Below are 21,910 nucleotides of genomic sequence, written 5' to 3'. Positions count from 1 at the left end.
ACCACTGGTTGTAAAGTGTTTGCGTCCTTTACTTCACTTTTCATATATAATTTTGAAGTATTATTTGAAGTGATGAACATGTAAAGCAACGTTTTAATTTTGTAGCTATGACATTTTTTTATTTTTTTATTTTTTTAAAGATTATAGCTTCGTTTCAACTATAGCAGTATGTCATATTTCAATAACTTATCAGATGTTTTGCAAAATAGTTATATTTGGTAGCATTCGTAAATGGTCGTCTAACCGCTCTTTTAGACCATGAAAATATCTTCTGAAGGATTGCAGGTAAAAAATATTAAACACCAGATTATACATGATCCCTCCTCCATGCGGTAAAGCACATTTCTTCTTACATGTATGATGTTATTTCTATTTGGTTGTCCAGACTCTCTGTTGGCAGCTCAAACTGGCTTTCATGGCCGTCTCTCTCTGCTCTCTTTTATATTCATGATTAACGTGTCCCGAGGGAGCGGCGCTGGAATAAAAGGCAGACTTGAAAATGAATTTCTGGTTTTCAGTTGCCACTGGCAACATATGCTGTATGAGCGCTTGTACATTACTTTTCTAAGCCCTCATCATATCAGCTCGCATAGCAGACCACCCACATAATTACCATCATCTTGAAACCAGTCATAATATTACACTTGCAATAAAACACTGAAAGCTGCACCGAGTTAACTAACGGTGAAGCTCTGCATGTTTATGTTAAACTTGCTGTGAAACCAAAACTCTACATGTTGATATAAATTCCTGAAACGGTTAAGATCCCCTTGCAGCGCGATTTCGATTTATTAGATGAGAGACCCAACGCAATTGCATTTTAAAGTTCATCTGAAGCTCGAATGAAATCCAGCAGTCTTGAGTTAGACAAATCAAGTTACAGTCTTCGTTGTATAAACATCCCACAAAGGCTTGAAAGTTGAGTAGAAGCAGTCGGTCAAATAAGTAGTTATTTTTAGTAAATTAAAATCATCTGATTCCAAAACCTCTCCAAATTGTTCACATCATTTTTCAAGCAAAAAAACGTTTTACATTCACTGGTTGCATTTTTGTATTTGTTGCTTTTCTCTGTTTTATTTCACTGTAAATAATGAATATGTTCGGATTATGAAATACCGTGATGGGACCTTTTTTTTTTTTGGTGCTATTGTCTGATATTTGATAGAAGAAATGATGCAATCAATAATGAAATACAGCCCGGGTAAAACTCGATTTTTGCAACTATTGAAGCATTTGATTTGAGGAAGAGATTTTCTAAGCTTGAAAAGACTTTAACGTCTTTAACATTTTCCCTCTTGTCCTTTTTGGCCCTGAAGTCTCAAAGCAAAGGAGCTCGAAGAAAAGGCCGGTTTAAAGGCTCGGATGGCAGCACCTCCTCCGACACCACAACCAACAGCCTCGTTCGCCAGGTAAGGATGACGGTCCGGTTCTGGTTTAATTCGAGCATTTTTGGGTTCCCTCTTGTGCCTCTGTTGCATTACCTTCCCTCTTTCCCTTATTTCTTATCAGCTCTCTCCCATCAGTTGTCGATTTGAATTAAGAAAAACAAAACGTATGCTTGGGTAAAGACAGCAGGTGCGTACAGCTCCGGGATAAAGTTGTGCTGTTTTAGCAGGGACAAGGAAGGCGCGTCTGTTCGCCGAACAAAAATATCACGAAGTGTGATCAATTATCTGACAAAAGTTCCTTCACTTTGGAATGTAACACTTGTGTGTGTCTTTGAGTTGTTTTTTTTTTTTTTTAAATACCTGAAAGTAAATGCAAACTGGCAATACGACCTCAGTCATCATCATCCATCAGGGATAAGATGTGCATTGCAGTGAAAGCTCTCTGTAAACACTGCTGGGTACAGTATCTTAAGTGGAAGCTTCTCGTCCGAGCTGCGTCCTCGGTGCTCTTGAGTGCAGCAGCGACGCAGCGGCCTGTTATAAAGCAGACCCGGCGAGGTACACGCTCAGCGAGTCTGGTCTTTGTTGAGCAGACCTGCGAAGGGGACAGGACGGGCCGGGTTAAGGATGCGCAGTCCTGCCTAAATGTTTCTGCCTTTTTTGGAGGAGGCACAGATCGCCTTGTCTTTGGCACGGCAGCGACCGAGCGACGGGAAGCTGGAGGGGATCGGAGCAGAGTGTCACTTCTTAAACTGCTGTCTGCTTCGTCTCAAGGCCACAAAAAAAAAAAAAAAACTTCTGAATGAAGAAAGTCCTACAGCTCAGCTTGAGCGGCTTAGTGAGAAATTGTCAGATTTTTTTTTTTTTTAATTTTTTTTTTTTTTTTACCGCCACTCTTGGGAGCTCGTGCCCATTCCCACAGTCCCGTACCCAAATGAGGAGTTCCCCTCCGGTACGAGTCATCACTTGGTTGAGCTGAGAGTGACCGTCAAGTCTGCGTCGTGACACCACATCCTACAGAAACGAGAGTCCATTCAAGTAAGAGAGAGCAGAGGGATGTGAAGAGTGGAGGAGTGATGTGTTTCAGGGTCAGAGAGGGCCTTGCATGCCGAGCAGAAATATCCTCTTGTAGACGTTTACTGCAAGAGGGCCCCAGAAATAGAAGACCTTCCAGTAACTTTTACCCTGTTTGAATAATAATGTAAATACTGTGTTATTTGATTGTGTTCCAGTAACACAGTAGTTTTGATTTGACCTAATTCTCCCCTCGTTTCCGCTCCATCACACTAATAGTGATTGTTAGGATACAAACACCGTCCTAGGAAAGTATGAAACTAACTGACTGCTAACTCACCGCCCATTCATCAGTCTGTCATTTGCCCCCCCCCCCCGTCTGCAATGTAAACTGTTAAAGTTGTGCGACTGGCTTGAAGATTTTGAAATGATCTGTAGCGTATTTACTTTTGCTCACCCTGCTGTCTGACCCGTTGTCTTCGTGCCTCGCGGTCCTTTCATTCTCGTAGGCGTCTTACGAACATCTCGTCGGGGTCGCCGCGCGACCCGTCCAACGCAGCTCCTGGCATCGAGACAGTCTTCCGAATAAACAGCTCCTAGAAGACAGAATTACTCATGCTCCTGCAGATAGAGAGGGCAGAGGGCAGACAGAGAGTAGGTTGCGAGAGAAAGGATGAGAGACGCTCCCTGTGGTCATGGCCTGATGCCCGGGGGGAGTGTGGAGGAGGCTGGGAAGGATGGAGGTCCAGGCCAGACCAGACCGCTCAGTCGTGGGAGTAGCGAGGTCACTGTTTTACTGGGGCCTCAAGCGCGCCATCGAAAAGCAAGAAAGGGCAGAGCTGTCACGGGTTTGTTGTCAAACGTCGACATCGTCAGGTGGATGGTTTCTTTTTTTTATTGATGTGGAGGTGGTCTAGCTCTGCGGTGTAAGCAAACACGTCGTCTCGCTAATGGCAGGTTGCGTGGTTTGTCTGCGGCGTCCATCTGTTCTTGCTTATGTCGAGCGGTTATAAATTCTAATAAATAGAGATTGGGATCGTGTACTCTGCATCACTGCTCGAGCTCCCTACATGGATTTCCTTTTACAGTCCGCACATAAATGTCAAGCCTGTTTCTCGTGAGGTAGAACAACAGATAGGTCAGCCTCAAGTTTATGAAAGCTGAGACAACCTCGCGCTTTACGTTAGCTCTCTTGTTGGGATTGATTTAAAATACGGGTACCGCTCTCATGGAGGTGAAGTGAAATAGTTGCATTAGCTCGTTAGCTTAGCTTAGCATAAAAACAGAAAAGTGTAAAAACAACAAGTTTTCTCTTACCTTTTAAGCATTTTCAGACAACTATCCAGCACTCCTGACCGATGGACATTGATTATTGTCTTTATTGTGTTTTTCCTTTTTATGTCTCTATATCGAGCCTCGATTTCTGTATTTTCTGGTCGTGTTCGAAACCCAAAACTGCCCAGAAGCGTCCGATATGAGTCCATGCATTGCCTGGAACTGTCTTTAGTGTGTCTGCTTTTGCCTATTGCATCCTGGGAAATGATCCAGTCCCCCATGACTCCGAATAATAATAAACTTTCTTTATATAGCGCTTCTCTAAAACCAGAGCTAACAAAGTATTTTACAGAGAGCGAGGAAAAAAAAAAAAAAAAAGAAGCACAGAACAAACAGCATGATTAAACACAAGTAGATGGATTGCTGAAAAGCACGTCTATTAAAGTTTGTCCTTCATACTGAATTAAAAAAAGACACCGAAAATGTCTTCTGTCGGGTTATTTCAAAATGTCAAAACTCTGTAATGATGAAGATCTAATAACTTTTTCTTTCGCTGAGGAACTGTCAGTTGAGCTGCAGATGAGGATGTGAGGCTTAGCTCTTAGATTGGAGTATTGGCACCAGGTGTAGATGGGTTTTAGAAGTGTTTGCCAAAGTCTTTAAATTACCAGGATAACGTGAGGACAGCCATAAACTTGAAACTTTATAGATGAGGCCTGTAATATTCTCTAGTCTTACTATTGTCAACAAAAGCCCATCATCATGAACAGAGTTGACGCGTTTTGGACAACAACAGCTGTGTTGCCCAGCAGAATAAAATATGCTGTCAATTTATGGTATTTGTGGACAATAAGGGGTGAAGCTAATTAAAAACAGACGCGTAAAAATGAGAGAAATGTTGATGAAAAGCACCTGCTGAAAGGATCATTTCAGTGTGCCGTGTGCTGAACTGTCAGCAACAGACAGTCCAAAATTTGGATTTCAGACTCGTGCGTAAACTTGCATTACTCAGAGCATTATGTCATAATTAACCTCCTTCTGCTTCTCACACTCACCATGTTTATGTAAATGGTTGCACCAAGCTTCCCACTTTCCCTCCGTGTTACCCGCCTCCTTCTGGGCTCTTTCACCTCCATCTCAACACGACATAGTGTGCCACGATGTGTCCCACCGCAACTTTTCCACGGTACAGTTTGACCCTCTCTGTCTGTACATTCAGGCTGGAGAAGTGGATTTTTGGTGATGAAAGGCTGCCTGAGAGCGTGCGGTGAGGACAGAAAAGCCCGTCTCATTCTCCCGCTGATTGCGAGCATTTTTCCCTCTCATCAGTCCCTTGATTATTTCTTTTCTACTTAACGGAGTAAAGGGATGACGCAAGAGAGCTTGTTATGGCTCCGATGCTTATCAAATCTGGCAGCCCTTGTGTTTTTATGCAATGGATACGTTACATACACTCTGGTGGTGGTATGGAGCGGCTGCCACTGTAAATCTTGGGAGGTTGAAGTGTAACATCAACCCTGCAGACCTTTGCTGAACTCTGGGCAACCAATGTCGAGATTTTTCCAGTAGTAAATATTTCTGGCGGGCCATATGTAATCTCTGGCATCAAACTGCAGTAATGATGCCCGGGCTATAATGATGTACTTATGTGAAAATGTGGAATCCAGAGGGGCATCTGTAAAGGCTGCTGCTTTGTTCGATCATCACAGTGGCACCAGACTGACATCTAGTGGCAAAATGTATTATTGTGGGTATTTAAACCAAATCTGTATTTAGTTTAACAGTATCATTTATTTATTTATTTATTTATTTTTTTTTGTGTAGTCATGGTGAAGGATCTGTAACTTCCAGCATGTGTCCCCGTCATGTTAAACTAAAGCCTCAAAAAGGGAATTTATTGTTTAACTTTGGGTTTTTAGTAAACAAGCAAATTAAAAGAAGAGTAAAAGCACATACTGCACACAGACGACCTTAAAGGTTTTATTTAAAGACACTAAAGAAGAGCATATCTTGCCTTGACAATTGACCTTAATCCAAGTTCCTCAGCCTCCACGCTGAGCCGACCGCCTGCAACCAGCTAAGGCTGACTACATTTTGCAGTGTGTTGATGCACTACCCCCCTAGTGGACAAGGTCACTGCTTCCTGCTATTACAAATGATCAAGTCAGTCTTCTCTTTAGATAATGTCTATCAAAAATGCGGTATCAGGCATTGCACTAGATTATAAGGACGGGTGCAGCATGTTGGTTGAAAATGATGCTGATAATTCACACTTTGTGAATTTATAGTGATTGTCGTCATGTTTTTCTAGTGACTGGAGTTTAGTGTGGTTGCCTCATTTGTTTTGTTTATAAATAGGGCCATTAGAGATCATTATTTTCACGATCAATTACTCTGTCAGCTGTTCTCTTAGTTAATATGTTAATTGCTAGGCGTATAAAATGTCTGAATTTTGTATAAATGGACAATTTCAAATTTGTTGTTTTGGATGAGAAATAGTCCAAAACCCCAAAATATACACCTTACTATTACATAAAGCTAAGATAAGCAAGAAAGAAAAGCTGATAGAAGAGATGTAACAGGCAAGTATATATCTCTTTTTGTTTTAATCATAAGATGGAATAATTTAATTCACTCCTCCTCCTCCTCCTCTCTTAAAAGCTCTTTCTTGCTGCCCTTTTGATTGATTGAGACTGTCCTCTGGGTCGTGATGGAGACGAAGGGAGAGAATAGACACGTCTTTCCCCGGTACATGTTCACAGTGGTTTTTTTTTTACCTACATGTGTGTAGTGGTATGGTATCAATTTGTATAAAAGCAGGAAGTGGAAGTGGAGCTCCTTGAGTAAAGTGGAGCTTCGAAGGTGCATCCAGAAAGCCCACAATGAAGCTAAACAGTGTTTTACTGTGCAGACATGTTCCCCTGCAGTATCATTCACGGCATCAGCAGCTGAGTGATGATCACTTCTCAAAAGGGGAGGAGGAGGGGGGGGGCAGCCTCTGACAGATTAACTGATAGATAGTATTGCTCTCTCCCTGTAAGATGCCCAGCTCTGTTTATAATGATGCCTTTCCATCACAGCAGACACATGTCAGCATGTGAAGTATTGGCAGTAAACTAAAGAAGCTTCACCCTTGATGAAAGACGATGCCAGGTTTATGTTGGGTTGAGTGTTTGTCAGACCTGAGGAGATATATATATATATAGGTACTGATACTATCACTGATGAGCACAAGTCTGTACAGGGTTGTTGTGTCCAGGTTCGCTCTGTGTATTCACCGAAACGGCGCCGTTCTTTTTAAGTTCTTTGTCGGCTATGCCAACCCTTAGAATAAGACTGTAAATAGAACGATATGTCTCGTCTGGCTTTGCCCAAAAAAAAAACAACGTTAACCTTGCAGCACCTCCGGAGCTCATTAATTAGCATACATTGTATATATTTCAAGTGTAAAAAAAACAAGGGGCTGGTAGGTGGATTTTTGTTACCGTTGCACACCCGTGTCTTAACGCCAAACCAGGCTAACTGAACGCTGGCTATGGCTTTATATTTATAGGTAGAAATGTGTTATGTAAATACAGTCCCTGTAACATTTATGAGCTAAGATAAATCATCACCACTCACACAGGAAGTGACTCAAAATGCTCACGGCACATGACACACGGGATCCAGGATTATCCAGCAGTTCGTGCCCGTATCTTGCAATGTTAATGTAAGTCGAGACTAATTCATGGATCTGCTCCGTGATTCAGATCTGCTCCAAAACTCGGTGAGTCTTTGGCCCACGCGACACCCTTTAAACCAAGCTACATGAAAATCTGGCTGGTAGTTTTTCTGCATTCCTGTTGACATGAGGACAAACGAACAAACAAATGGCAGCCTAACCTTTTTAGTGGACATAATGATTTGCACATGTCTCTTGAATGAAAAAAAAATTAAAAAAAAATCGATGAAAGACTGATGAAGAATCGTCACATTTGACTCTGGGTGTAATCAATTCTAATTGAATTCAACTGTAGTAACGTGAAAACTGTTTCTAATTGTGGCTAAGTTGAAGCACCTCCAGTTGGTCTCTTACAAGCTCAGTCAGAGCCTCTGGATGAAGGAATGATACACGGTATGTATAATAGGTACAGGTATTTTATTTTCCTTAGCAGTTGCTGCTCGGGGAAACCTATCTCTTCTGATTTGTGAAGACAAATAAAATAATTTGTCTTTATCTTGACGCGGCCCTTATCTGACAGCCGGAATCGAGTTGTTATTCTACTGATAAATTATAATCTGTGCCGCCTCAGTCAGAGAGACTGATGATGTCTTCAACATCACAATCAGCTCCGCACAATATTCGGACGGAGCACGCTGTAGGCTGCACGAAGATAAAGGAGGGGGCATAAAGGGAAGAAAGAGACCAGACACCTGTTCCTTTAAAAACAATGGCCAATGCCATTTTATAGCAATAACATGTCTATCTCTTTACGGCAGCTTTTGTGAGCTAAATGTTATTCCTGCAGCAATTACAACTAACATCCAACCATAAACACTAAATACATACGGAAATATCACCAACTGTATAAACAAATGATATTGCAAGTGTTGCTGAATTCAATTTTGGCTTCATGTTTATATGTAAACCAACTGAACTGATGCAAAGCCATGATGGCTTCTCTATTAACCTCCGTTTATAATGCCTTTCATTTCAAGAAAAGTTTGCCAAAAATGCTCTTCAACATCTTCAACATGTTCTGATATTCCTACATCAATTCCAAATTAGATTACATTGATTACACAACTGAAATTGTAGCCGTGCTAAATCTGACAAAAATGCCTCAGTCCCTTATGCTGTGCACTCACCTGCCCTTGTTGCCAAATGAGATGCACGTCCACGTCCACAGTCATGCTGTGTATATGAATATTACCGCCGTGTCCCCACCAAAAGTGTCTTTCGTTGAACACAAAGACATTCGGAGACTATGTGCATTTCTAGCTGACGCAGCAGTTATCAACCCAGCTGTGAGGCAGCTTGTCATTTGGGACTTCATCACCTGAAAGGCAGTGGGGAAGGGCAAGAGGAGGGGGGGGGGGGGTGAGGTGTGTGATGAGAAGGTGAGGTGGGGGGTGGGGGGGAAACAATCACGCCAGCCCTGCGGTGACACTCGGCAGTGTGGCGCGACTGAACACTGTGAGTGACTTCCCTCTGCACCACCGGCAGAGTTGTGTCCCTGCACGAGACACACACACACACACACACACACACACACACACACACACACACACACACACACTGTTTCTATAACATAAAAGCAGTGCAGTCTCTTTCGTAACCAGTAACTGTCTCAGCGCCCGTCTTAACCACTCGCACGGAGAAAGCATGAAGCGTAATGCAATGTGAATGAGGCCTGAGTCATGACTCCAGAATAAATAAATAAAATGAGTGAGGAAGCAATAATTAAAAGCTGATTTAAAAAAAAAAAGGGAAGGCATAAAGTCAAAAAGCCAGTGTGTGCGTGTGTGTCAAGCTTTTTAAAGCGGACTGAACCCTGGATGAAAGGAAGGAGGAGAGGCGGGGAATAGAGAGGCGTTGTCCTCCATTAGGAAGCAAGGGACAGCGGTCAATAAAGGACACTCAGAACTCCACCTCCTCCCCGTGATGAGAAGGAACTTGTGTGTGATGATGAGTGTGTCTAAATCCACTTGCAGCTGAACCAGCGTGCCAGCCCTCCAACTGTACGTCTCTGCCACAGCACAGCAGTGCTGCAGAGGATTTGGCAGCACTGAGGATCTGCTGGAGCGTGTACAGACTTCGGGGTGGGGTAAACAGTGAGTTGAGACGTGCACCTCTGCTGCAACAGTCCCGGAGATGGGTAGAAGATGAGGAGGAGGGGGGACTCTCAGAATCGGACTTTTTGAATCCACGGCGTTTCGGAGTCAGGGGGGAGAAAGGTGCACACGTGGGGAGGGGGTGGACGGGAGCAGGGGGCTGGCGTGGATCTGCTCACTCCTCCATCAGGGAATCTCTGCTGCCCTCATCGCCTCCTCCTGCGTCTTTCGGTGGTCCGCAACCCTGCGGGCCGAGTCTGCCGGCATGGACCGAGGCTGAGTAAATGCTGCTGCCTGACAGGGAGTCTGTGAGACGGCCGTCCGTTCCTCCCCTCCCTGGTCCCCTTCATGCCGTGCTGTGGGCTGGGCCATCGCCGGAGAGCAGAGCTTCCATATGTGAGTGTGCTGATTTATCGCGGGGGTTAGAGGACAGACTGTGTGTGAGTGAGAGATTAAGAAGCTGATGAAGCCAACAGTTGCCAGCATTTGGAGACTAATGTGCTTAATGTGTTTTATTATAATTGTTTCGTGATGGCTGATGAATAATTCAAAGATTATGTTTCCATACATGCACAACTTCAGTGAAAATATCAGGGCTGCTTCAAAGCACCAATCTGAACAGTCAGTGGACGGCTGCCAGCTTTCTCCTTCGATGTTGATCAGTGCTCCCTGCTTCTGTTGATCTCTATCCTGAAACGGTCCTGAATGCTGCAGGATTCAGCTGAAATGTTTCAGTTGCACCGACCTGACGGCGTTCTGCAGAGCTCTGTCCTGACTGTGCATGCCGCCAGACATGATAAATCTTTTATTTCATATTTATTCCAGGGTTTGGACAGAGAGCTGCGGTCGTAATGTTTTTGAGTACTGTGGGTTCACGCTGCAGGCACATGCTCGGGTTGACAGTTTGACTTTATTGGGCTCTACTGGTTTATTTCATGCGTCTTTAGTGTACTGGTGTCTGGGATCAGAAGCTGTGTATCATTAGAATAAGTCACGCTGTGACTGTGAAGCTTAATGAAATGCAGTGAGAGGAGAATGTGTGTTTGTCTGCGAGCAGGTATGGCTCTGTGACGGGAAAATTTGATGATACATGCATTTTTCCATACTGTCCTTTGCGTACTTGATTCTGTCATTCAGCTGTGGGTGGTTTGAATAAACTCCTTTGTATTCCACAAAGGCATATTTTCTGTCTGCAGTCTCCATTACACTGTTCATCAACAGAGCGATGCAAAAAAAAAAAGGGTGTTTTTTTTTTTTTTTTCCTCTTTCTCTTTCTCTTCCACACAATCCTCCAGTACTGCAGACAAAAATGATCCTCTTTAATTTAGTTTCACCACTAGATGGCCACATTACACTTTGACTCTTGCACACACACAAGCGTTCACACCGACTGTAAGTGTATATACACACCAGTTCCATACACAGAGAAAATCCCTTAATACCGTCAAGGCTCAAAGATAAAGTTTTCACAAGCGTGGTAGAATTTTTTTTTATTCCATTTTCTAAAATAGGTTATGGAGTCATCCTCAGATACAAGGTAGTAGCTCATTTGAGACATAATATCTCAGATGGACTAAAACTGCGATATCTAAGCACAGAAAAGTATTTCTAACAGAGTGAGGGCATCCTTATCTTATGTGACATCAGTTCACATGAGTTCAGTTCAGTTGTTTCGGGGATAATTTGTATGTAGTGCAGATAAAGGTGTTCACCTGTTCAGTCTGCAAAAGATAAAGCAGCAACTATGGTCAACGTTATTTTTCATCAAAAATGGTAATCAATGCAGATTTCGTCTTTTCAATTTTGACTGTAAGTACTGTATCAGGTTTTGTCATGTTGGGCAGACAAAACAAGACATTTCTAAAAATCCTGATTTGGCTTTTGGAGATTATTATGGTCATTTCTTTTTTTTTTTTTTTCTTTTTTTTTTTACTAATTTCTTACATTTTCTAGATAATAAGCAATTGATAAAAAAAAATAAAAAAAATCAGTAGATCAACAACAAATATTTTCAGCGTTGATCTACATCGTAGTATAAGCCGTTTTATCCCTATTCAAAATGAATTTGGATCTTCCAAAACACAGACTACAAAGAAAAAAGAGAGAAGCTATATTCGCCCAAGTACACATCGTGTAACCCGAGGCTGCGGGTAAAACCTCCCAAAATATGACCTCACACAAACCAAAACTAATGATGCTTCAAAAGTAAATTAGTAAATTCAATCATTTCCAAATTCATCACCATCACTCTAATGCTCCGAGGAACAATTGATGGGTGCACAAGTCAGTATGTGAGACTGTGAGCAGCAAGCGATACACCAGTTGCAACCTCTGAAGTCGGCCAAAAGAAAGTTGCTTTTCTCCGTCGGACTTGGAGGATCCTTTTGAAAAGAGACCGAGACACGTGGGCCCATTATGACGTATTCTGTCTGGAAATGTGAACTTCGAAAGGTCCAGGCTTTGAACTGGAACAAAAACTGTATTCCAGATATTGTATATACGGAAGAATGCTAACGGTCCTGTGCAGACTGCTGTAGTTGGGTTACACAATCGTGGGTTTTGTGTGACACGCGCCGCAGTAGGCTGGATCAACATTTACTGTACAACCGAGTAAGCTTTAATTTAACTGATGAGTGGATTAGTGTAGGACCAGCTGTTGAAACACCACACCGGAGCGTCTGAGCCCCATGTGTAAGGTGTTTGCCTGAAAACAAACCATTCGCTGTGGTTGAGTATCACTGGCAACATGTGTTTGTGTTTAACGACTGTAAGCGTGTTTAAATTAATACAATGAGTCCAGCTAAAGCCGGGGTTTTTGGCAGAGGGCGGTCCAGTGCTGAACTTGAGAGGACCTCCGCTGCCGTGACACACCGCTCTCTCAATGACACTCCTCTCACATGTTTCCAATACGGAGCACCAAACCGCCGTTTTACGTCTGAAATGGGGCGGAACACAATTCTGCTCTGCATGGAATGTGGAGCAACGGAGACCCGGCCGGATGGGACTACGTCTGACAGACTGAGTAGCCAGTCCCAGACACTCCTCACGGAAACTCGGCTAATTGAAGACAGCAGGGCCTACTCCAATTCCCCCTTTTGTTTTCTAGGCTTTCCTGCTTGCCATGATACAGCAGCAGTAGCCAGTATTATCCGAGTCATTAAGCGGCACAGAGAGCCAAAGAAAAGCAACTTGAGTTTAATTTCGGTCGTGTGAAAGTTGGTAAACTCTTCATATATGTGTGGCGAAGAGGGGAGTACAGTGCTTCTGTTTTTTTTATAGTCAGTAATGTCTGCTTTATGGCTTATGAATATGCGGTTTCATAAATTATTGACATTTAAAGCCCTTTGTATTCTGTAAAAGAAGATAGCAGCATATAGCTACATTAGTCCATACTCGTGCACAGTAGGGCTTTGAGCTCCCGACTTAAATAAAATAATGCTAATATGCTAATGTTTAGTTCTCCATCTGAGTTTAGCATATTGGCGTGTTAATACAAACATTTGCTAAGCAGCTCTAAACACATTACAACTGAGGCTGATTTGAAAACATCCTTTTTTTAAGCTGTTTGCAGATCAACAACAAATTAAAACGTTGATCTGAAGATAGCACAAAGTAAAACGTGATGACATTAATGCTGAAAGGGAGACGGATACCATTTCACAGCAATTCATCTTGTAATTCTCGAGACATTTACCTCAAAGAACAGATGTGGACCTCATGGTGGGACTAGTGAGGGATCAATAAATTCAGGCGCATTCCTCCTTTTGTCCAACATTTTGTGCCGATTCATTCAGTAGTTGATGGCAGATACTTCGACCTGCTGGGAGGTGTTCAGGTAACCACATAAAGAATGAGAAAAATCAAACACTGGAGTATTACACAGACGGGTGTAATTGTTCCCAGAAACGATTTGAGTTTGTGTGTTAGCGGTCAGCTAAGCTCCCATGACAAAAGAGTGACCTGGAATTCCCAGTTTTCCAGGCGCTGGGACGGATGCCCAGGGAGGAGTGTCGAGCCAGCGCAGAGCAGACCGGAGCAGGGTTTCCTTGGCAGCAGTTGGACGTTCTTTCACTTTTCCAGAGAATATGGAAATGTCCGGAAACTGAGCAGTTAATTAGCCTCGGAGGCCCTCAGGAATGTCTCGGATTTAGGTGGATTTTTATTTTACTGCTTTTACATAATCTATCACATCACCACTGGCCTGGAAAGTGTGATAAATATATATATATAGATATATAGATCTATATATATATATCTGTGGAGGCCTGTGTAGAGTATAGCACTACTGCCGCCTGGAAACACTGACGTCAGTGACACTCCTCGCACCGACCCTAACTCGGTCTGAGTTTTAAAACTCCCGATGGTCTGGAAACAGTGAAGTCATGGGCGGAAAAGATGCAGCTCACTACCTACAAAATGTGACGGTGATGGATGAGGGTGTTCCATCTTGTAATGTCTGCTGCTGCGATACGTCACTGCAGACTGACTTCCTGTTTGTCTTTACCCCGGGCGCGACGCGCGTCAGGAAGTCGAGACAAACGGTGCACGAGTAACACCGGGCTAAGTGGGTCTGTGAGGCTGCGCTGTCCTTTTGAGTTAGCTGAGACTGAAGCTGAAGGGAACCAGGAAAACAAATGTCTGTACCGAATTTCACGGCTGTCCTTCCAATAGGTGCTGAGACCTTTCACTGAGACCCACACATGGTGGCGCTAGAGGAGAAAGTCAGGGCATCACCGAGGCCGTTGCGGTCCATCGTCCGAAGACCGTGAATGTCCGCAGAAGTGTGTAAGTGACGTTGGCTCACATCCAACCGTTCTACTGGCTACTACTGACAAAGACTACTGCATGCAAAAAAAAAAAAAAAAGTCCATGCAAGAACAGGGACAATCTTTTGAGCATTTAGTAAAACTAATCAACAATATTTAGTCTCCAGACTACGCCACTGTATTATCTCAATAAACCTGCACGCTTTCCCATTCTCTACTCTTTGTTCTTACAAAATGCTCTGCTTCTGTGCAGCAAATGCCGGCAACTGGGGATTTCTAACCTGCTGCATGAGATACAATGTGAAGTAATTTGCTCTCTCTAGTTAATTCAGTCACGTCTCGCTCTCTCTAACGTGCCATGATGGCCGGTTTGCTGCTATCAGTGGAAAGCAGCTGCTTTGAGGGGCTGGAGTGCCATCGCAATTTAGTTGTGAGGCTTGCAATTTCTGGCAGTCTGTTCAGTAATTCCATTTATTGGTGTTGTTATGTTATACTACAGCACACGCCTTCACAAAGGCAACTGTCTCTAATGTCTGCTGCTGTTGGTGGAGCTGTGGTATTTATATGTTACACACAAACGCAAGGTTAGATTTAAGGCACATTTTTTATTTTTTTTCACTTTGATATAATTCCAGATACACACCTTCACCTATCCTCTAATATACCTCGTTGCTCACTGTGCTCTCTGTCGTTTCCTTCCAGTAACGACCTGCACGTATCGCGGTATCTGCCGAAGAAATTGACAAACGTGCTCACCATTAGAGCGATGACAGAGTGTCGTGTTCTCGGCTAACACCCGTTAAATTGGCACCTCAGTCAGGCGGGGCGGCCGGGCCAAACTGAGCAGCACTTAAAACAGGAGCAGATGTTCTTTGAGGCCAATTAACAGCAGAGAGATGCAGACAACCTTGTGCACCGGAGGAGGGCTGCTGGCCCATATGGATACAAGAGACAATTAATTAGAGCGATGGATGTTAAAAATGGATCAAGAGCTGTGTAAAGTTTTTTGCTCTGATGTGAGAGTTTGATTACATGTTTGTTATTTAAGGATTGGCCGTTGAAATAAGCCGGCACTCACTGGCAGAATTGCAGCCATATGCTGTCACTACAAATGAAAAGGGAGCTTCAGAAATCATTACGTGAAGGGTTAAAGTCTACTCCGCTGCAATGGTTATTCGATTAATGGGGTCAGTCGACCAAACTAAATTAATTAGCTTCATCATTTCAGTGTGTTTATTCTTGTGAAAATGGCAAACATCGTTTGCCTCCAGCTCCACAAATACAACTATTTGTAGTTTTTTTTTTGTTGCTATATATAACAGGAAATTAAACATATTTATGTTTTAGACGAGACTTGCCAGGAAAAACAAGCAAAACCGTGAAGGCAAAATTTTCACTTTTACAGACTGTTACGTAAATAACAGAATCAATCCTTAACTGCAGTCCCATGTTATTTGCGTGATATTTGGGCATTGACTTGTTATCAACTCCTTAATGTTGTTTTTTGGTTAACTTCAAGTAAAGTCGTAGACTAAACACCCTTTTTTTTTCCCCCTATAAAAGCCGCGAGCTGTTGGTTTGAGGTGTTGTCACCTTTCTCCTTCCAGTTCAAGCACTTGTTGATCTGATCGTCGATGTTCAGTCTGTCCTCTTCTCCGCTGCCGATCCAGAGATCCGCAGCTGCTCTGTGGCTCAATTTCACCTAAGTGCAGCCACTCAAATCAGCATTTTATGGCCTCAAAACTCTTCACTGATCTTTTACGAGTAATCCGGATCAGCTCGAACAAACAGCCCGCGAGAAGCTCGGAGCCGAGTGAGAGGAGGTGTTGGTCTAAGAGAGAGAGCGAGAGAGAGAGCGAGAGAGAGAGAGAGAGAGAGAGAGAGAGAGAGAGGAAGCTGAGACAAAAGTGAGTTAGTTCTGCAGAGGCGAGAAAGGTCAATGCAACATTTAGAGGCTAAATTGATGCTCGCGAGAGTCAATTTAATTCTGGGTCATAGAGCAGTGCAACCGCTGACTGAGAAGAGATCAAAGATAAAGAGAGAGAGTGAGAGAGCGAGAGAGTCACTGAGCCTTTTCTTACTGTGTTAGTCTCTTGGCAAAGAGATGCCATGACAACAGGTACCAGCTGGGCGAGAAGACGCACCCCGGAGAGGAGGGAGAGATGGAGGGATGGAGGGAGGAAGGGAAGGAGGGAGGGAAGTGTAGAGGAAGGAAAGTGACACCACGTAGGTGGAGAGGAAGAGAACGGAGATTAAAAAAAAAAAAAAACAGAAAAGAGGGGGGGGGGGGGGGGTAATGAGTGGATGAGGCACCTAGTGAAGATGAAGACGAGGTCAATTGCTTTAAGTTTTGCTCTGCCGCGTCCCCGTTTTATTTACTCTCCGACATGCGGAGGTGTCGGTGACCTGCCTGTCGGCGGAGAGCTCAGCGCTCTCCCTCAGAGACTCACCATGTTCGTCCTGATACTTCTATAAGCTGTCCCTCGGGAGCTGACCACAAAGATCTGCTCCGCGATTGGGCGCGCGCTGTGGCTCAGCAGGGCGGGGTTAAACCTGCTGGGATGTTTCATATTCATACTCGGCTTGAATACATAATCAGTCCATCAGGCCACTGTGTGCCGTCAGGAGGACGAGCCTCCTATGAGTTTGCTGGATATTTCGAATGACTTTCCACCCCGTGAAGGAAGCTGAAAACTTTCCTCGTCCGCGCGTGGTCTGGCGTGAGCATCCTGACAGATGCTGGATTCGGTGAGAGCCGGCGTTTTGGGCTCGCAGGTTCACATGGCAGATGACGACCTAATGGCTGAGCGCGACGTGCCCTCGGCCATCACCCCTGATCCCGCGCAGACCTGCCCATGCAACAGGCTGTGGGGCTGAACTCTGCCGAGGAGGGGGCTCCTCTCGCCGCGTTGCTGACCTGCTCTCGTTGCCATGATCAAACAAACCAAGAATAAAAATGTCTCGTGGGTAAGTGAGGTGTGTTGGTGTACAGCTGGGGGTTTCCTCCTCTCCTCTTGAACTACTCTTTCATGTGTGTCTGTAGTTTCAAACCATGTAGTTTCTCCAAAACAACCTTAAAGCTATGTGACGTTTTGCCTCACTATTAATAAGATTTTCTGGTTTAACAGATTATGTAGAGGCTATTACAGTGTATTTTCATTGATTTCTTTTTTTTTTTCTTTTTTTTTTTTTTTGATGCTCCTGTGGCTATTACAAAGAGAGGCTTAGAGATTTCGGTATTATATAACTACAAGCTACTACATGCCCACTTTATGAAATCTGGTTATCAGTCTGCCAACTCTGCCTGTTTTAAAAGAACTACGACAGATGTTGATGGTTTGGAAACGATAGATGAAGGCAACTCGGGGCTGAATCTCCCAAGAAAATGCAGACCTTTTTTTTTTTTTTTTTTTTTTTTAGATCAAATCAGTTACAGTGACAGTAGGTAAAGCGGTATTTTCTGTCATGATGTCCCGGGTTTTTGGACGCGTGTGAGTTTGATATTTGATTCTTCGCCAGTGCAGACGGATCAGGGGAGATTAGCGGGAGAGTGGCTTTGCGAGGATGAAATCAGCTACTTGGGAAAAGGGGGGGTTGGGGCCGGGAAGAGGGAGTATGGGACGGAGTTACAGTTTACTACCGAATCCACTTTCTGTCTGTGGGCATTTTCTCCTTCTGATTCTGCAGTTGCACGACTTCCAGCCACAATCGTGGTACGATGAGCAGGGGGGGGTGGGGGGGATGAATTCTCCTCCGGTTCGACAGCGTGAACACTTAGTCATTTTTTTTCTCGTCCTGTGTATTGTACACGTGCACGTGTGCGTAAACAGAGATGTACTTATGTGTTTTCCTCCGGAGGGAAACACTGCTCCACTTTCCCCTCAACCCACCCATATGGCGCATATGTCATGCTGCTGCTTTCTGCAGCCCGGCTCGCTGTCCTCACACTGAACCTGACCGTTCCTGCACAGACGGCTCTGGAAAGCTGAGAACCTTAAAGTACTTTAAAGCCTGGTGAAATAATGTCACGGTGCTGCCTCCCAGAATTACAGGAATCAGATGAGAATATTTTGCCAGTTTTGCCAGTTGTTACTTATATCAGATTTTTTTTTTTTTTTGTGAGAGATATTATTTACTACAGAACAAGGTGAATATGCCAGCTGTAGAGGATGGAATATTAAATCTAGAGTCAGTTTTTTTATTTGATTCTCCCGTCTTAGTAATAAAGGAGAAAGGGGACACTCATTGAGACATATTTGGCCATACTATTGGCCACATATGACATAATATTCCATAGACACATTTTATATAATTTGAAAATATCTATTTGATGTGGTGCAGTATCAGAGGAAAGACCGCAGGTCAATTAAAGTGACCTGTTTTAGTTAAAACCTTGAGGACGACCCTCTGAGAAGTATAAATATTTATGGTATTATCACATGGAATTTCAGCCATTAGTTTTCAACCCATAACGTTTTCATGGCTCAAATGTCAGGATACATTTTTACCTGGTGGCATATTTTTGTTTTTCCCCGCACTGAAAGATATGCAGCCTTTTTAATGTGATCTCATTACGAATATGTTTGTCCAGTTTACTTGTAGGACTCAGTCATGATTTTTTAAAGACTGTCGTCTTGCCTCGGCGCTCGGCATTAATGCATTCCTGCAGGCAGAAGGTGGCGCTTATGCATCTAAAATCTGTTTTCAAGCTGTTAAACAAGAAAAGGAGGAGAAGAAGAACATGCTACCACCAGATGCCGGTAAAGCGTGGTTGCTGTTGTGAGATTGGATGCCAGAATGCAAACAAGAGAAACATGCAAAGGCAAGCGTCGAAAGGTAGTGTTTGCAAAAAGAGAAAGCTCGCATATCATAAATCTACCACAACTATGCACAGTCATTTAAAAGCGAAGCACCGAGCAGAAGGCCGATCCGCAGACCAAAAAATAAGTTTGATGTTTTTTTTGGACGTTCAGAGCAAACAACAGCCCTCATCTCAAAAGTAATAGCTAAAGACACGCTTTAATCAGCTTTGTCACAGGCAAAGGTCTTCTATCCCGAGCCTGAGTTAACGAAAGTGATCAATGGGCCGACAGACGAAAGGGCCCCGCGACAAAAAGGACAGCAAACACCAGCTTAACCTTCTTTGTTTCCTTCCTTGCCGACTCCATCGCTTCAATTTGCCATTTCTTCTGCAGAAACTGTCGAATTTTGTGAGGCAGTCGCCTCTGCAGTGCTCTGATCTCAGGTACAGTATCTGCTTGTCAATCCAATAAGCCTAATGACTTTGCGGGCCACATTCATAATCACATGGGTGGGCAGTGCCAGGCGGATTAGGGCTCCAGATGGGGCTGTTACTGCCTGACTGTCTGTCTGGCAACGACTGTACAGCTGCAGGAGGTCACGTGTTTTACTACAGCGGTCAGCTCTGCCTCTGCAGCTCAGCTGCTCAGCATCACAGACTCCTCAGTGACACTGAGGCTGACTATCACTGCTAGCTGTTGATAGAGTGTTGCTGGAGGATTAAGGTGTGTGTGTGTGTGTGTGTGTGTGTGTGTGTGTGTGTGTTTCTGTCTGTCTGTCTGCCTCGTATGTGGCTTCCTCTAGTTGAGTGGACCCTGCAACATATGTCACACTGTCAAATTAAAGCGTAATGCATGGCCAGCTAAAGAAAAACACAGCTAACCATGACACAACAGAGCTTCAACACTTGACTATGTATGTGTGTGTGTGTGTGTGTGTGTGTGTGTGTGTGTGTGTGTGTGTGTTATCTGCCTCAGAGACACTCTTCAGCCGGCTTCCCTCCACATGAGGTGTGTGACACTCGCTGCTGGAAGAGCTCTCGAGGATGACCACATCTCACTTCCTCCCTAGGTATCACCTGAGCAGCGACACCGGCTGCATTTAAGAGCAACTCGCCAGGCGCAGCAGCAGTCAGTGTTATCCCTTTCGACTGAGGCAGAGAGGTTTGCTTTTTTTATGCCAGGCGTCAGCTGCTTGCACCCTTGGGTCATGGTACTCTGAACAAAAACCAGGGGATTTGCATAATTCATTACAGTCGCTGTGGAGCGGAGAGGCGACACAGGTGTCTCGGGCATTGTGGGAGAACGAGCATGTCTAAGAAGCCAAAGGTAAAAAAAAAATATATATATATAACAATAACACTCGACCTGTCCTTGTTTTTCTGTGTAAATCAGCAGCTTACTTCTCTATCCAGAGCTTGTACTATTAGTTGTAGCGCTGGCTTGTTTTTTTTTTTTTACAGCTTCTGCATCGCTCAAAGCGCTTTCTCTGTCTTTGTGGAGACTTGGCTGCGTGTAGTTTTGTTTGTGATGACATCAAGAGCGTCACGTAGCCTGTCTCCGAGTTCTGTTAACGTAGGCCTATACTGCGTTTATTGTAAGTGCAGCTTAGTTTTTAATCACGGATCGTTGCGGGACTGTGTCGTTGCCTTTTAGTGCTATAGACGGGCATCGATGCTCACCGGGCTTTTCTGTAGGTGAAAGGCAATCTGCGGGGGTCATCTTTCTCTTTCCGTGTGCAGATAACTCGAACAGGTCCAGTCAAAGAGTCTGTTCATGCAGCTAAATCCTCTGTTTGAAAACTGATTCAGACAATGTAGGGCATTCGAGTTATTTCATCTCCGAGTTATTCAATGTTTGTCATTTTACTCTGTGTAATGCTGCTTTTGTTTTTTGCATTGCCTGTTCATTTTTTTTTGAGAAGCAGAATAGGAAGTGGTACTATTTAGATAATCTACTAATCCTTTTGAGTATTTTTTTTTTTAATGCTAAAATCATATCAGATTTTCAGATTCTTTTTCTCCGTTTTATTTCTTTGATCGATTATGAAAACAATCATTATTTGCAGCCTTCTTTTGCTATAATAGCTATTAATCCTCTTTAATGCCTTTATTGGTGCATTTGTTGGGAAGTTACTGCCAGCTGAGAAGCAGCGAGACAAGTTGGCAGTAGTATGTGTCGCAATGCTCATGTGCAGACGCATGTGTGTCCTCATATGAGATTGTGACATGGACCGAATGGGAATCCACTCATAAAAAAGAATTGCTCCACACAGATCACAAACTACACTGTAAAACATAATACAGGAATTCACTGGAATCAAGTAGTTATTCTTTTTTTTTTTATTAACCAAAATTTTCTTTACAACACGGCAAGACAAACTTTACAAGCGCACCATACTATTTTAAAGTGATATGTTTAAATGGACGATAAATCACAGTTCAAGGAACTACCAAATTTAAAACAAATAAATAAGACAAAGGTTTACGCAACAGACCATTTTGATTAAAATGAAATTGTTTTGCAAATGCAAGCAAAGTCCGAAGGTCAGATTATCCAGTTGTTCAATAGAAAGAAGATTGGAGGAAAGTCTGTAAAAACATAAATAAGGAGGAAATCCGTGTTTCTTCTTACCTACCCCGATAATCATCTTTGGACGTGTTCGATTTACGTGGTAGGGTCCCGACCCCCAGCTCGAGAACCACTGCTCGAGTGTACAGTCTTTCCCGTCTGCATTTACTTCAAGCTACCAGATCTTCCACGGTAAGAAGAAATAGCTTTTCGCAGCTCCTAACCGGGTTTCACGTCAATCATTTCTTCTGTTCTAAATCCTGGATTGGTTGAAAGGCTGAAG

At 43.5% G+C, this 21,910-nt stretch overlaps 1 protein-coding gene across 3 annotated transcripts in view; it reads left to right on the top strand.

Annotated features, from left to right (window-relative positions):
* Positions 1–21,910, top strand: part of cacnb2a (calcium channel, voltage-dependent, beta 2a) — a 62,724-nt gene that overhangs the window by 942 nt on the left and 39,872 nt on the right. For 2 of the 3 annotated variants that reach the window (XM_069159550.1, XM_069159553.1), the window contains exon 2: positions 1,317–1,409. In XM_069159550.1, the coding sequence (XP_069015651.1) occupies positions 1,317–1,409 (93 nt within the window). Of the gene's footprint in view, positions 1–1,316; positions 1,410–9,754; positions 9,888–21,910 lie in introns of those variants that run through there. The other variant, XM_069159554.1, reaches the window with a different exon arrangement.

Source organism: Embiotoca jacksoni, unplaced genomic scaffold (assembly GCF_022577435.1).
Source record: "Embiotoca jacksoni isolate LCO1_2020_lvr unplaced genomic scaffold, fEmbJac1.0.p SCAF_25, whole genome shotgun sequence".
NCBI classification, from domain to species: domain Eukaryota; kingdom Metazoa; phylum Chordata; class Actinopteri; family Embiotocidae; genus Embiotoca; species Embiotoca jacksoni.
This window is presented reverse-complemented; position numbering and strand designations above follow the sequence as displayed.